Source organism: Anas acuta, chromosome Z, assembly GCF_963932015.1.
Source record: "Anas acuta chromosome Z, bAnaAcu1.1, whole genome shotgun sequence".
Taxonomy (NCBI): domain Eukaryota; kingdom Metazoa; phylum Chordata; class Aves; order Anseriformes; family Anatidae; genus Anas; species Anas acuta.
The window spans coordinates 70370910-70388205 of NC_089017.1; the positions used below are offsets into that span (position 1 = coordinate 70370910).

At 39.1% G+C, this 17296-nt stretch overlaps 1 protein-coding gene across 4 annotated transcripts in view; it reads right to left on the reverse strand.

Annotated features, from left to right (window-relative positions):
* MSH3 (mutS homolog 3) overlaps positions 1 to 17296 on the reverse strand; it is a 113704-nt gene that overhangs the window by 43874 nt on the left and 52534 nt on the right. For all 4 annotated transcript variants that reach the window (XM_068666212.1, XM_068666211.1, XM_068666213.1 and 1 more), the window contains 2 exons: positions 12914 to 13046; positions 2477 to 2664 (listed from right to left, as the gene is read on the reverse strand). In XM_068666212.1, the coding sequence (XP_068522313.1) occupies positions 2477 to 2664; positions 12914 to 13046 (321 nt within the window). The remainder of the gene's footprint in view (positions 1 to 2476; positions 2665 to 12913; positions 13047 to 17296) is intronic.

The window sequence follows — 17296 nt, forward strand, 5'->3', positions numbered from 1 at the left end:
CTCTGATACCTTTTTCCCTGAGAATGAATCAGCAACCGGACTCAGTGACCAGACAGGTAACATAAAACCTGCATTTTGATTTTGCATTACAAGAACATAGTTATTATATAAGTGGCAGTAAAGAAGCCATTTTGAAATACAATACTAATTTTTAGAAATGATTTTGTGCTAATTAGACCTGTTTCCATGGGAATGTGAGGAAAAAAGATCGCTAGTAGCCAGCAGCTGATGAAAACTGTCACTGTAATGCCTAGCAAAAAATTAAAGTTGACAGTTTAAATATATATATATATATATTTATTTTACATATATGACAGTTTAAATATATACATATATATATAAACTTTATATATATATATGTATATATGTATATATTTAAATTGTCAACTTTATAACAGTTTAAACTTTCTAACGGTTTAAATATATATTTAAACTGTCAACTTTATAACATATGCTATATATATATACACGTGTGTATCACAAAGCTCCATCAAAAAGCCTTTGGAACAGAAACATAATTTTGGAAAGCACTACAGGACTGCACCCATACTATATAATAGAATTAACACATGATACATGTGCAAGTTTGTGTGCACGTATAATTATATCAATAGTCACCATAGTTATTATGAAAGAATGGTTTTTGAGCACAAATAATATTGTCATACTAGTTTGAGATACATTTAGGCCGAAGTGCAAGTTATTTTAGTCTTTATCTTGAATACATTGAAATAAAATACATGCACTCCGCACACCAGTAACATCTTCCTTTTACACTAGTGTATCTTATTCTTTTATACTATTCTAGCCATCATCAGCACACTGACAGAAAAAAAATGTATTTTAAACCTACCTACAGTAAATCCAGTATAATTAAGATAAAGTCTGTTTTGTCATAATCTGTCACAACTATAATTGGATATCATGCACCAGTAGAAATCTTATAATCCCACCTGTCCAATGGACATGGCAAATATTTTAACCCTCCTCAACTTCTAAATTTATACTCTTTCCATCTATCTCTATTTCAGAAGCAAATAACAGAACTGATGGGCTTCGATTCTGATTTTTTCAAATCTCAGTTGGAGAAAAATAAAACAGATTTTATAAATAAAATGTATGTTTATTTTTAGTCTGTTGGGGAAAAAGAAGATCAAGACTGTGCTGCCTAAATATAACTAAACACTAAAACTACATGCTGCATATTTCATCAAATAAATAAATCATTAAATCTCATAGTAATTCACACAAGAAAATGGTCAAACAAAGTTGAATGAAAATTTCTTATAGCAGGGAATTTTAGGATGATCTGAACATAAAGCTGGGTGGTATTCATGATGGGTTCAGAACATCCTTTGAACAAACATGTTGCGTAAACAAAAACTACACTGAAAGGAGACGAGAAGCCTGCAAAGTCAAGTGCTCAGGCAGGTTGGCTGTGCAAGACAGATTGCCCTTGTGTCTAGCACCATGAGAGAATGCTTTTCATATGCTTTTATACTATTTTGCTCTGAAAAGCACTGAGTTTTACAGGCCCCAAGATATTCTTCCTAAAACCTGTCCCTGACAGGTTATCACACATCCCTGACTTACTGAAGCCACATTCTTGCACACAAGCCTAAAGCCTTAAGCCTCTCGCCTTCTTCCTCCTGTGTAAAACCAGGGTCTATGGTAACAACTGAGGCAGCAGCTCCTCAGAAGCAGTACACAACAAATTATTTTCAGACAATCTCCATTTTATTGTATATTCATCTTGATTTCTTTGTCTATCATTGCTTTTTCTCGGACCAGGGAAGGACACAATTAAGACAAAAGAATAGCCTCCATGCTTTCAGCTCTCCTTTCCAAGGCTACAGAAAGGCAATTATAGAGAAAAGCCTGAACACACCTGGAGCCTGAGGTAGTAGCTCATTTAGTCATTCTCCAGAGAGTGCATGAACAGGGCAGTGACCCCATAAATGCTATGAGGGGATACAAATCCCACAGGCTACGTGGAGTCTTCAGAGTTATTAAACTCCATATTCTCTGTTATTGGTGAGTATGTAAAGAGATTTAAAAAACAGAGAGGGGCTCAAAGCTAGTAAAAGGCATATTCCTTGCAGCAGAACAGCCACTCTGTTAAATGTCAAGTCTCTCTTCAAAAGGAATAGCTTCTCTACTAAAATAAATAAATAAATAAATAAAAAGTTGTTAAGCAAATTAACATGAGCAAAACATATTTTGCTCTAAATTCATTCCCCAAAACAGCTGAAAAGTTTTTCAAAAATTATTCAGCCGGAGGCAGACACCCACGGGGCAAAATACTTGCTCACCTAGTTCAGAACCTCTGCTTAAGTATAAGCAACCTGTGCATGCATAAATGTAAAAGCTACAATATAAAACTGAGGTGTATTAAAACAAGATGCATACTTCACGTAACTGAATACATTCAGAAATCCTACGAGGCACAGAAGATTCACTTGTTTTCTCTACTTACTTGGCTGCTTCTTCATTAAGAATCTTTAAATAATGTTTTACTGGGGAGAGAAGTTCTGGGATTTCCAACAGTGTGTTTTGTAACAGAGGCGTTTTCACATGAGAATGTATGACTGGAACAAGAGCTTGAATTTCCAAGTCCAGACGAGACAAGGTGCTGACTATCAGGAAGAACTCTTGGGTTGAACACTGCAAAGGGAAGCAACATCTATATCATTACTATGTATTATTATGTATTACTTTCATTAAATCCTACTGTTTTCTGGCTTTAAAAAAAAACAAACAAACAAACAAAATACAGTTAAGGCATATGCACAGTAATGCAACTGCATAATCTTACCACATTCACAAAGTTAATAAATTATGCTAATTGTCTTAACCACTGTCTTCAGGAATCAGTCAAGAGCTGATCTGCATTACTGTGATTGCTGGGTGGAGATGTGTAACACGTACGCGGTACACAAAGAGCAGAAAAATAGACTAATAACATGTAGATAGTAAATAAGCATGCTGAGTGATTTTATGAATACCACAATCTGTCCATACAGGCCTGTGCCTCTACATCTGAATCCCTAAGCTGTAGCTTTGGAAGAGAGGGTTTGGAAAGACAAGGCTAGGCACAGGAGAATTTTGGCAAAGCGACACAGATGAGAAAAGAAAGAGGATATCAGAAACCACTGCTTAAAGTGCTTGCAGCTATTGCCAGATTCAGGGTCTGTCTGGTTGTTGCCAGGTCTATGTGACAAGTTGGACCTATCACAGAGATCCCAGTGACTCCATGGGATGGGGCCCCACTTGCACATTTTTGGGTAAGGAATTGAGAATAAGGAGAAAACACTAACCCAGTCTTCTTTCATCCTCTCCTCACTACAGAGGTATGAAAGAGATTTTTCTATCATTTCCTTCAGGCAGTTGGCCAGGGTATCATCAAAAGGAAATCTCTCAAAGTGCAGCCAACAACACACAGTGCTTTCAGAGCTTGCTCCATGATACCCATGGAGCACGAAAAACAAGTATCAGGTTCCTTAAAGCAACTTCTCACCGAAATCAGCGACTTGTCAAAGAGACACAACTTGAACTCTTCTCTTTCTCTCCCTCTCTCTCTCTTAAAACTATTAATATTATTCGTGATGCAGCTCAAATATTTTGCTGTTAGATCCTTAATGCTCCTCTGTGTCAGCACCGTTTGTTACTTTTGGCTCAGCTTCAGGAATCAGCTGTCAGGGACAGGGTTTTGCTTGCAGTTCACAACTCTGACAAAACAAATCACCTCCTGCCACATTCCCCCTTCTCAGCTCTCCCATTCAACACAACACTCAGTCACCTAAATGCCCCATTGATAGATTAGGTAATGCTGATTCTCTTTGAAATTTTTATTTATTTATTTACCAAAGTAAGTTTGCATTTGTGTTACACCATATTTGCCTATCAGATGGAAACACAGACCTCTGCGACACAAAACCGCTTCACATCCTGGGTACTTCATAGGGACTCCAGGGCATTTCCATTTCAGAAGATTTGGAAAAAAAAAATGTCCATAAACAACTATGTTTATATTTTCTTTCCTTTTACTGATGCATAGAAACATTTCTGGTTCAGTCTGAACTTTTCCCACTGGTCAGCTGACAACACGAAAAGAAAACACTTTACCTCCCTCATCCACCCTGAGGAGGCAAGGGAGGGCAGGATATGCTGAATGCAAAAGTGCTTTTATTATAATATTCTTGGTACACCACAGATGTTGCTTCCTTCTTTACAGACATTTTTTCTCTTCTCACCGGGCAGTAGTCTAGAGTTTCATTCCTGGTCAGTATTTTTTGGTGATTAGCACACCACTTATTAAGGAACAAGTAGGCTTCAATGAACTGTTTCATAAAGCATCTACTTTTTTTTTTTATTTTGTCATTTCTTCTCTTTAAATTCCTCCCCAGAGGTACATTTTTGTTTCGTGTTCCTTCCCACATCCTTAAACAAGAACTAAAGTAATTCTCTCATCTATTACACTGAAGTTATTTGTCCAGAGCTACTTCTGTAACCCACACATGGAAGCAAGCATTAACAAAAATGCTTGTCTGGAAAGGAACAATCTATCTTCGTCCCCACAGACACAAACCCCCAAAATAAGCTTGCTCTATAATGTTTATTAGTTCTTTGAAACATGAAGAATGTCTAAACGCAACCTTCTGAAAAATCATAAAACATAATTATAAAACAACTTTCACTCTCTTCTCATGAAATACATATCACACCTGCAACTAGAGGTGGAAGAGTGACCCCCATGTGGTAAAAACACAAAATAAAGAGCCTTAAATCTGCAGCCTTGGCAGCTGCAGTGGATGCTGAAAATTTAAGTCTGACCAAAATAAAGTTGGAAAGAAAATAATTCCTAGGTTAATTGCAGTGTTCAGGGATGTTTGTGTTATCATACAGATTATTAAATAAAAATCAACAAAGAATCCTTTCTGGACATTTACGATGCGCTCCATCACAGGAGTAAGCAATGCGACTGAAGTTACCATAACGCCAGTCAGCCTCTGTTAGATACTCATGACTGGACTGAAGTAGGGATGTTCAGCTACAGAGCCAACTCATCACTTTTTGGAAAACTTAAGTTCGTATTTGTTTCATATCCATGTAAGTCTGAGGCAGAAGAGACCTACTAAGTGACTTCCCTGCAACTGCTCAATTTTTCTGCAAGTATTTTCTTTTTGTCTACTCTTGGGACATCAACATTTCAAGATGTTATGTGGTGCCACTCCTTTCATAAACTAATCCACAAAATCTCATCATGTAAAAGTTTTTATCTGATAGCCTAAATTTCTCTTCAATTAGATTAATCCAAATATCTCTAGTTTCACTCTTTTGTATTACATTCCACAACCAGTTATTACACAACTCCACTCTCTCTTTGCTGTTAACACCCTTCAAATATCTCTAAACCTGTTGTTCTCCTTTAATCATCAATTTAAGCAAACTATAATCTTTTAATCTTCCTTCATAAACAAACCATTATTCAGCTTCATGAAAACTTACTTTTTCCCCCCATGCTTGTTGCAATTTATCAACATCTTTCTGATAATCTGGAACTTGCTGAATCTGTCTTATAAAAACTATGACAACAAAATAAAACAAAATAATAAAACAGCAAATCTGTCCATGGCATTTGAAGTGAAAGCACAAAGGAAAGGTCTCAAAAACTAAACAAATGATAAACCCAGGCTTGGACTCAAAGTCAAAGTAAAATACAGTACGACTGACTGCATCATCATCATCAACCTTGATGTATGTAAAGGATAAAACTCTGTAAGACTGCCCTTGACTACAAAGTGTACTCCTCAAGGATACAAAGGCTGCCGCCCCGTCACACTAAATTTGTAGTAGGTTCCTGACAGCAGACACCATTAGGTGATTCACAGGAGAACAATGTCCAGAAAAAAAAAAAAAAAAAGAATGGGCAAATATGGGCAGTAGGAAATAGATCAATTGCATGGGTTTGTTTTTTTCAATATCGTTCCTTAATTTAAAAAAAAAAGTTTTTAAAAAAGTAATCAAACTGGGAGTTGGCAACTTAACTAGCACACTATCTCTAAGAGGGTAGAAAAAGGAAAAGATTTAAAGAATATATGAGAACACCAGCCTGAGGTGTTCTAGTAACAGTCATGAGGCTGGGGAAGGTGAGGTTTCAACAAGAAGAGAAAGCTGGATTTCAAGGTACTCCCGCCTACAGAGGAAGCAGGGAGAGAAGAAAACAAAACAAATGAAAAACAATAAAAAAATAAAACAACAAGAACCCAACCACCACAATATATACATGTACTTATAAAGATAAAACAGGGTCCTGTACAAAATGCACCATAAACAACCCCAGCAGCTATCACGAGATTTCTCAAAGGGTGCTTAATAAACATGCTGAAGTTACCTGCAGGAACGCCACTAAACTACACAACTTAACTGTTGTCTAATGGGTTAAAATTGTCTAATGGGTTAAAATGTGTTTTATTCGAGTACAAGCTACAGTCTGCAGTACCTTTGGAACATGGGAAATTCAGCATGCTTAACTTAAAAAAAAAAAAAAAAAAAACTTTGCCGAACACATTGCCAAGAAAGAAGGTGAACATAACCCTTTTGCGCTTATTCAGAGCATTGTTGTTTCCCCAGCTTGATTTCAGTAACACAGCAGGACTTTGCATCTAAAATTTAATGGTTCCAATGCAGAACAAAACAAATAGATAACTTGGAACAGACGCACAGAAATAACTCTGAAAAGCTGAGCTCCATTAAAGTGGGAGTAGTTCAATTTAAAACCTAAGTAACCTTACAAAAGAAACATGCAATTGTGTTATAAATTAGAAGCTTTTAAAATGTAGTTAAATGGTTTACATAAAGCAGGATTAATAGTCTTGCATTCCCTAAAGATTCTCACATGCATATTCAATGATATTTTTGAAGTCTAATTTTGAAATGCCCTCCACGACAGCTACAGCTTCTCTGGCACTAGTAAAATAAACTCAGAGCTGACAGTGATGTCAAACAATAGTTTCAACCAGCACTTTCTCAAATTGTACCGCAAATCACAGAATCACAGAATTTCTAGGTTGGAAGAGACCTCAAGATCATCGAGTCCAACCTCTGACCTAACACTAACAGTCCTCACTAAACCATATCCCTAAGCTCTACATCTAAACGTCTTTTAAAGACTTCCAGGGATGGTGACTCCACCACCTCCCTGGGCAGCCTGTTCCAGTGCCTCACAACCCTTTCGGTAAAGAAGTTCTTCCTAACATCTAACCTAAAACTCCCCTGGCGCAACTTTAGCCCATTCTCCCTCGTTCTGTCACCAGGCACGTGGGAGAACAGACCAACCCTCACCTCACTACAGCCTCCTTTAATGTATCTGTAAAGAGCAATAATATCGCCCCTGAGCCTCCTTTTCTCCAGGCTGAACAAGCCCAGCTCCCTCAGCCGCTCCTCGTAGGACTTGTTCTCCAGGCCCCTCACCAGCTTCGTCGCCCTTCTTTGGACCCGCTCAAGCACCTCCATGTCCTTCTTGTAGCGAGGGGCCCAAAACTGAACACAGTACTCGAGGTGCAGCCTCACCAGAGCCGAGTACAGGGGGACGATCACCTCCCTAGCCCTGCTGGCCACACTGCTTCTTATGCAAGCCAGGATGCTGTTGGCCTTCTTGGCCACCTGAGCACACTGCTGGCTCATGTTCAGCCGACTGTCCACCATCACTCCCAGGTCCTTCTCTGCCAGGCAGCTCTCCAACCACTCATCTCCCAGCCTGTAGCTCTGCTTGGGGTTATTGTGCCCCAGGTACAGGACCCGGCGCTTGGCCTTGTTGAACTTCATGCAGTTGACCTCAGCCCATCGGTGCAGCCTATCCAGATCCTCCTGCAGAGCCTTCCTACCCTCGAGCAGATCGACACACGCACCTAGCTTGGTGTCATCTGCAAACTTACTGAGGGTGCACTCAATGCCCTCGTCCAGATCATTGCTGAAGATATTAAAGAGGACCGGCCCCAGCACCGAGCCCTGGGGGACGCCACTAGTGACTGGCCTCCAACTGGAGTTGGCTCCATTCACCACGACTCTTTGGGCCCGGCTATCCAGCCAGTTTCTAACCCAACGAAGCGTGCGCCAGTCCAAGCCACAAGCAGCCAGTTTCTTGAGGAGAATGCTGTGGGAAACGGTGTCAAAAGCCTTGCTGAAGTCAAGGCAGACCACATCCACAGCCTTTCCCTCATCCACCAAGCATGTCACTTTGTCATAGAAGGAGATCAGGTTCGTCAAGCAGGACCTGCCTTTCATAAACCCATGCTGACTGGGCCTGATCGCCTGCTTGCCCTGTAAGTGCCGTGTGATGACTCTCAAGATAATCTGCTCCATGAGCTTCCCTGGCACTGAGGTCAAACTGACAGGCCTGTAGTTTCCCGGGTCTACATGGTCTCTAAATGGTGTAGAGGCCACCAAACAGAACGCATGGAAGATACACAGCGGTATGTTAGGTCCTCACACCCTTTCAACAACAACATTAAATGCAATTTAGCTTTATTTGCTGTAAAATTGTTTCCAGCAGGTCTGAAAGGGTGCCACAACAACCTACAGCTGACAGACATTGACCACTCCAAGTTAAAAGTATTTTGAATTAAACAAACAGGAACTGAAAAATGCAGCATCCATTTTCCGCTCATTTCAAGCTGTAATAACTACCTTTAAGTTTTTAGTAGAGTGGGTGTACTATTTTTGCTGTACTAAGGTTACTATGTCCCCCTTTTAGGAGACTGTTTATATTAATCGGCCTAACGTGGAACAATTTGCTCAAGTCATCATTTAGGGCTGCAAATCTAAAAATATCAGTGATGCAATTTCTTTAGAAAACTGCTTCTCATTTTAAGCTATGCGGTGCACGCTGCTATGGTAGAAGAAAATGTAAGAAGAAATTAAGACACGTGTAAGCTAAAGTCAGTAACATGCTATAGGTGAATTTGTTCTCAAAATTTTACACATACAGTAAATGGACATATATAACAGGTGGTGATTTATTAAGAGAAAAAAAAAATCCCAAGATATACAACAGTTTTCTCTAAACCATCAGGATACTAGAATCTTCTGAAAATCACCCACTCTTTAATGAAACATCAAACGTGGCTTCCAGGGAGGGGCAACATTTTCAGCATCATTCTGGTCGATGAGCTTATGTGAAAGATTTTATAAACTTAGCGCCGAGCTGAGCAGCACCCTCGTCCTCTGAGGAGCCTGAGCATGACAGTGAAGAAGCAAACTATTCACTGGAAAGCTGAAAGGCAAATCTCACAGGGAGGCTGGAGGCAGCCAAGCAGCAAACAGACCTCTTGTAACAACTACTTACTTTATTTTGCACAGGTTAGCAGCCTGATAAATGGGCAGCAAAGTTCAGACACTGATGCAGAATTAAACAGTTTTGTTTGTGTTTTTTTTTTGTTTGTTTGTTTGTTTGTTTTTCTTAACTGCAGCAACTTGTAAGGAACTCAAAAACAAGGACACCCTATGGCTGAGGTTAGGAGCAGAACATACTGAAATGACATTTTATTACACACCCTGGCAAGGTTTGATTGACTTCACTTCTCATGCAAGGCTTCAATGAAACTGTTTCACTTCAATGTGTTCTATAAATTCCGTGGCCGTTTGTTATCATGACTGCTGGCCACTTCAGTGACTGAGCTTCAGTCAAAAAGTAATGTTTATAGAGCCAAGGGTACAAATAAGATAAACACTTACGGATCAAGTCTCTATAAATATTTACCTTCTGAAACACAAACCCACTGCATGAAACCAGCAGGCAACGTTGGAGCGGCCCTGTGAGACACGTTTCTAAAAGTACTGATGGCATTTTTGTTCCGTACTGGTTTTTAAACATAGTCCACCACAGAGCTCTTACGACTTTCTCGCCATTCTGTACAATCCAAAGCAAAATTAAGCAGCCATCACCTTAACTGAGAGGAAAACAAATTGCAAGATCCTGCCATTCCTATCTCCCACTGTCCTGAGATGCAGGTAACAAAGAAATGCATGTCACCTAATTTTTTTATTTTATTTTATTTTGAGATTACATAGTGGTTTTCTCCAGGAGCTACAGGGTAGGCTGAACTTGTTAAGGGAAACAGGCACCTTGAGCCAATACATCATGCAGAAAGATCTAACTCTGCATCAGCTCTGGGCACAACTCAGACAAAACTCTGACACTTCCTTCTCTCATTTGCCTTTTGAAGTCAATTACTGTGTGCTACCAAGAGGTCTTTCACAGAGCGCATCTCCAGCTGTCCTTTCTTACCAGAGATGGGTAAAGCCATGTTATGGTTAATAGTATTTCTGTCTGGGAAGATGTCAGGTGCTGGAGCTGCAAGGACTAAGAACAATTAGTTCTTGTATTAATTCCACTCTCCGTAGCAACTGTAATGTTGCTCTTGCCTCATTCCCATAATTACCGTCCCCGTAATTCCTTTCTAGGCTGGGGCAAACTTGGGGCTGGTAATACCACCTCCAAGGCAATACCTAATTTCCCCTCCCCTCCCCTCCCCTTTTGTACAAGAATGTTGTTTTAGTTCTGGGCTGCTCGTACCTGGAGTTAGACCAGCAACGTTTTCTGGTGGTTTGGGATAATGGGAGTTTGTGAAAGGTCGGATTAGTAATTGCAAATCTGAATTACGCTGCCAGATAAGAATCATCAATGGACCTATTCAAAAAATTAATAGTCAGACCAGGAAAGCATACAATGATGACACAATATTTATTTACCAGAGGAGCTTCTACAAGGATGTTTTGCCTTGCAAAGTTGGTTCCGTGACACAGCACCGTTTTGCCTTGTTTTTTCTGTCTCCTCCAGAGGTTACTGGTGCAAAGTACATCACATAACACAAGTTCTGCTGTGGCTGATCTAAACGAGAGATGTTTAGAACGACTGAGACAAGTCAGCCATCCCTGTACACTTCAGGGGTGTCCCTTAGTGAAACATGCCTTCTTAAAAACTAGCATCACCGGAGTCCAAAGAGCCTGAAAGATGAAAGACTTGTCAGATTTGCCTTTTTTTTTTTTTTTCCAGCAGGTTCTCCAGCAGAGCTGGAATTCCTTTAGTTAAGACATCAGTGTGCTCTGCTGAGAGTTTTGTATCCCTTAATAGGAATGAAAATGCAGAGGGGGAACCTCATGTTGAGCATGTGGGAGCTGGACATCTGGAGTTAACAGGATTGGAAACACTCCTAGTGGGAACTGAAACTGCAGCATTCATTCGATATTCTGAACAAAAAAAAATAGTCAAGAAAACCAGTTACTTAGTGTTCCTGAATATACACGTACTTTGCAGAGACCTTGTTTCAGGCTCATATTCACTGTCTGTCTGGACTTCAGAATCTGTTTCCAAGAGTCTGGTTTTGCTTCTTTATTCAAAACAGACCCTGTCTTTGAGGGACACTGTCATTTCAAAGTCCTACAGATCTCCAGGAATTACTCAGTGCTTAGGGCACTCTCCATCATGTCTCGCAGTGGGTAACAAACTAGATTTTTACCAAGGAAAGCTAATTCAAAGGCAAGTGGCAAATCACATGCTCGGAACAAGAATACCCTTTCTTCCTTGCCCCCTGTTCACCCTTCCTAAGAATTCTGCTGGAGAATTCTTCTACTTCTCTACTCCTGCAACTTCCTTCCAACATCTGATTCATGAAACACCCACTGTGGCTGTTGATAAGACAGCCGGCAGTTTACATGTATGTCACATGAAAACTGAGGAACTGTGAATGGTTCCACCTAAACGCTGACTTGGAAGCTGAGAAGGGTAATCAGCCCTACAACATGAAGGGGTGACAACTGGAGAAACAGATACAGACCAGCATACACACACACAGAAAAGAAAGAACAAGAGAGCAGTGGAGGAATGACAGAATGTTGTGAAATACAGATGCATTCCTACAAACCTTACTACACATCACTCAACCTGAAATGAGTTGGAACATTAAAAAGTGAACCAACTCCTGAAGAGTTATTTTGCAAAACAAAACAAAACCAAAACAAAACAACAACAACAAAAAAATTGTAATCATGTGGACACTGCACATTTTAGGGGATGACAAAGTTGGTGCACTCTCCCTCTTTCCATACGCTGCATTATGGCCAGACATTCGTTGAAATACACAAGTCTGTCCATGTGCCAAACACAGTAACACCTGACGGCCTTGAAAAGAACTGAACTTCAGATTTTCAGAGAGATGAAGCCTTTGTGCTGTACCATCCAAAGAAATTACAACTTTGCTCTCCTACCCACCTATTCCTTTATCTAAAACAAACTGTCAAAACCTCTCAATATAACAGTGAAATAAAAGAACATGAAGTACTGCACAGGTGCTATTAGCACATTAATCTGCTTCTGCTAAGAACTGCCTGTGTCTCATTACAAGTAATTCTTATTAAAATGTGCAAGTGAGATCCAAATTACAGAATTTATAAACAAATTAACATTCATCTGAAAACAGCTAACTACAGTCAAGTGGTTTCACTTGCAAGTGTGATTTTAGATAAGCACACAGACTATAATGCATTGTTTTAGAGGGAAAAAGAAATCAATGGCACAAGGATCTACCGCATCATCTCATCTCGATAAATCCAGTGACTAACGCATTAATACCATAGATGTTTTTCCTGATAGCATCAGTAATACAGTGTATCTGTTCTCTAACCCTATTAAGACATTTCTTCTTCAAACAAGGTACCACTGGTAACGTACAAAATAACAGAAGAGTCTACCATAAGGCAAAAATCATCATTACAAACTTGCATCCCTTTATTATGTCAGCTTCAGTCTGGCTAACAAGGAATATTTTAAATAGACATGCAAAAACTACGGAAGTATATTAAGACAGAAACACGCCATTTAAAAAACAATAAATTACGATAATTATGGGTATACCTTCTTGTGGAAAACACTGCAGAGGCCTCTTTCTATATCTGGCAGCTTACAAAGAAGATTCTGAATCTGGCCAAACACGCTGGATTCTGACAGGAGAATTTCAGACACAGCATCAAGCCGGGCATTTATTTCACTGTAAGACAACAATCATAAGAGCAATGAATAAAACTTTTGTTTCTCTGAGGGGAAGGTATATGGCTAGTCAACTTTTTGCTTTTTTTCTTTCTTTTTTTGGATTTTGACTAAGGTCACGTTCTCATGAAGATAAGTAGAAGAATTCAGAAATGCAGAGAATCTTCAGCTTTCATTCAATATGCAAACAACCTCCTGAATGTGTTACATCATTCACCCCTCTCTGTGCTCAAAACAGCCCAGTATACACCATGCCCCTACATATTCATTTAAAGGTACATAAAATGAGCAACACTCAAGTGTGAATATCCTACCCTAAATTTGCTGATAGGTACCTCTGTGAGAGCTGGGGAAGTGAAGTAGGACTTTGCTTTTAAAGTATATGTAGCATAGTTTATTTCAAAATACTCATATATTTGATTTAACTCTTTTGGCCCTCTACTTTTGATCCAGAGCAACAATTGACAACTACATGAATCTCACTGGGATTTCAACTTTTTTTTTTTTTTCCAAAGATTGTAGCATTAATCTCCATATGTCAAGATTGAAGTCAAACAATGGGTAAACGTCTTATTTGAACAATAATTACATAACTATTTGTGCCTTTCTTTCAATCACATTCTTACTGCCACTGTCAGCAAAGAGCTTTAAAATGGACAACATACTGTCAGGGTTCACCTCAATTCACACTGCTGTTAATGACACAGTTAACAGCTAGTTCCAATAAATCCATGAGCTGGCCATAGACTGCCGAGCTAAGATAAACTCATTTTTTGCCTTTTTTTTTGGAACCAAATTGCCTCAGTGCTTTTTCTAGGAAAAGACTGAGATCAGTGGTACATGGATGTGATCAAAACATGCAGATTAGGCGTCTATCTTTGGGAACTAGTCAACAAAAGCACCATCAGTGCATGCAGCCGAAAGGAAATTTTGCTAAAGCAAGAGGTAGCTGCTATCTTGCTGTACAACAGCAGCGAAAGAGATGTGTCAAGGATGAATAGCACGATTCCTCTGAATGTAGCTTTTTATGTGTTCAGGCTTTATCTCTGTGGCAACTGTGTGCACTACAAAATAAAGTTAACTAGGTGAAAGCTGTGCTAGAATTTGCTGAGCTTTCATGACAAAAAAAAAAAATTAAAAAAAAAATGTTCAAATTGGTATGTTTTCCTAGAGTCCCTCACCCATGTGCTCCTGGGCACAGTGTGTGTGCACCAGCAAGCTGGAAGGCACTAGTAGGCAAACGGGAAGTTTCCAACAAGAAACTCTAAATCTAAAATAAGCATGTAATCAAAATGTGAAAACCTGGGGAAGACTGCCTGTCTTGCCTGTGGTGCATAATGCTCATGGCTTTTGCCACTACAGCCTGTGAGCAATCCAACAAAATCAGGCAGCTCTGCAGGTTGCAGACATCACAACAAGCATCCAGCGGCTTCTGGCCCTGAAGGCAGCTAAATCTAAGAGGTCTTGACATTTTATTGCACGTGAAAAAGGGAGAACATCACAACTGGATGTGCACTCAGATACACATAAATGTAGTGGCACTTAAGTGCCACGATTTTCCAGTGACATACTGGTTTATACTAAAAACAGTAACACCATTCCCCCATCCACCACAAACAACATATATTCGCTCCCAGAGTGGCCCTGCCAAAGCAATGCCAGGATTTCCAATGGCAGCCAGGCAACCTGCAGACAGCAGCAGCAGCATGCGGCTACCATCAGCGAAACCACTAGAAACTAGGGGAAAATGCTTGAAAAAGGGGCTGCTTTCAGCATACCGCATACCTGAGCTTTACATCTCATCCCTGAGAGCCATGGGCACATACCTACCACAGGCCAGCAGCATTACTAAAAATTATGCAACCAAATAACCTAAGAGCAAGCTGCTGGCCTCCACACAACGTATTCAAGGCAGCAGATTTAAGCTTTGTGCATTAATTAGCAAAGCTCTCTGAAATGACAGCTGGATAATGCAAAGGAAATTGGGATGTGTTAGTATCAGTGTCAAAGTAATAAAGCACTCTGTGTGCATGGCTTTGAAGGTAGCTAAAGCTTACACTGAAACTCTAAAAGGTCAGAATCATCAGCCATGATTACACCTTCACGGAGAATGATTAAAACTCGCTGTACTTGAGACCTTGCAATTCCCTGTGCAAGGGAGTGCTGGGCTGCTAAATTATAAACACATGCATCCTGACGAAGAAAATCATCTGTATTTTTATTGCAAAAAGACTACGTAAGCACCAGAATTATATTCCAGAACACTGCCAACTTAACTCAAACAGCATGGTTGTATCTATTTGTCCATTTGAAAACATGCAGTAATATGTAAAATACATGCAGATATTCAAAAAACTCCTCCCTTCAAAGCTTAATCTGCCCTTTAATCATCCTCACATATGGCTATGTTACTGTAGCTCCAGTAATCTGAAACTAAGCGTCCATACAGTTTTTCTGCCTTAATCCTACAAATCAGAAAGGGTCAAGAGAATGGCATCCAGTATCAAATGACCCATTTTTTCCACCTGTAAATGAAACATACAGGGATTCCTATTTTGAAAGTCAGAATGTAATGTGAAAAATTATGCAAAACTGCATGTATATGAGGCTGGAAGGACAAGGAAGAGAAATGATAAAAATAGACATGATGAATTTCGAAGTATGCTTTGACACATTCAAAATATTTATAATTTAAACTAATAAACACTTTTTATACTACAATATACTAAGCTGATAAGTTATTAAATTACCTCAAAATAAATTGATACTTCACTCACAATTATTCACCACATCTGATTTACAGTTTAGGATTTCTACTATTTGTGATTTGGGAAAAAAAATTCTACCTCTAGAAAATCACAATCTAACATTGAAAGAAACTCAATAACTTACACTAAGAAAGTCTCTCATATTTTATAAATTGGCTACAACTCCATTCTCTTTTTAAGTCCACTATTATCATATTCTTTCCCATCTCTGTAAACCATGTCAGCAATCTGAATTCTATCCAATTTTCCAAGCAATCTTCTGCAAAATAATGCAACATAAGTCAGCTGACTAAAAGCAATACTGACTTCTGCCATGCTCTCCATCTAAGAATAGCATCATTAATACAATACTAAACTAAAATCACTTTGCAACATATGCATACAAAATCTAACCACAGATTTTTGATTCTAGTATTTAGAAGAACTACTTAAATTAAACCATGTGATACTGTCCTCTTTTATTCTGCTGCCACATACGTGAACAAGAAAGAAAATCTGCAAACAGAAAAATATTTGAATCCTGCACTAAATATTATCTTGCCATAACAGAAGGCTGCAGATACAAATGCAGTGCACTGAACTGACACCTAAACATCTTAATAATTGAAACCAGCAACCCTAACAGATCTGCTTAGATATTTCCCGTAGAGTGAAACAAACCTAACATTTTTAGGTGCAGTAATTGATCATTACATTTAAAGTATACTGAAACTGATTATGTAACCACTACATAAGAGCCCTAAAAAAATGTAAGTCATATAATGTTTTACTTTTTTATACAAGGTAAATAATTACAAATAAGAATTTATCGGAAAACATTTAACTTAAAAATGCTGTTAATATGGGTTCATTCATCATGGCAAGGTTAAAGCTCAACTACAGTGAATGCATAAAATTGAAATTAATTTTATTAAATTTGTTTAAAGACCACAACAATATGTAAGACTACCAGTGACAAGAATTCAACACCTGGAAAATAAAAATTCAGGGTGTGCAACATCAAATGCAGTTTTCAATGAACTGTGCCTAGATCATAGCCCTAGCAGCCTCCTCCCTAGCTACAGGGCTTTGAACACAGAAAATGCATTCCTTAAACACCAGCAAAATCCAAGATACTCGTGGATACCATGGGTGCCAGAGAAAGGTCCCACACTGCTCACTGCCGGGAAGTTCTGGGGAGGTAACATTACCCAGCTGCCCAGTTCTCTTCTCCTCCTGGCCCCTGATGCTGGCTACTTTTAAGCACAGGACAACACAAAGGCTGTATAGACTTCTGCTGTTTTATATTTTGTCTCACTTTGCCTTTTTCTTGACCTTCCTATAGGATATAGTCCGCAAATGAAGACTTTATACGAGTCTCACACAACGAGAAATTACAAGTATCTAAACAAAGCCATGGCAGAATTACCACTTATCAATCAGTAATCTGTGTATGTCTTTTAAACAGAACAAAACAAAACAAAAACCAGTTTACCTGGCTTTT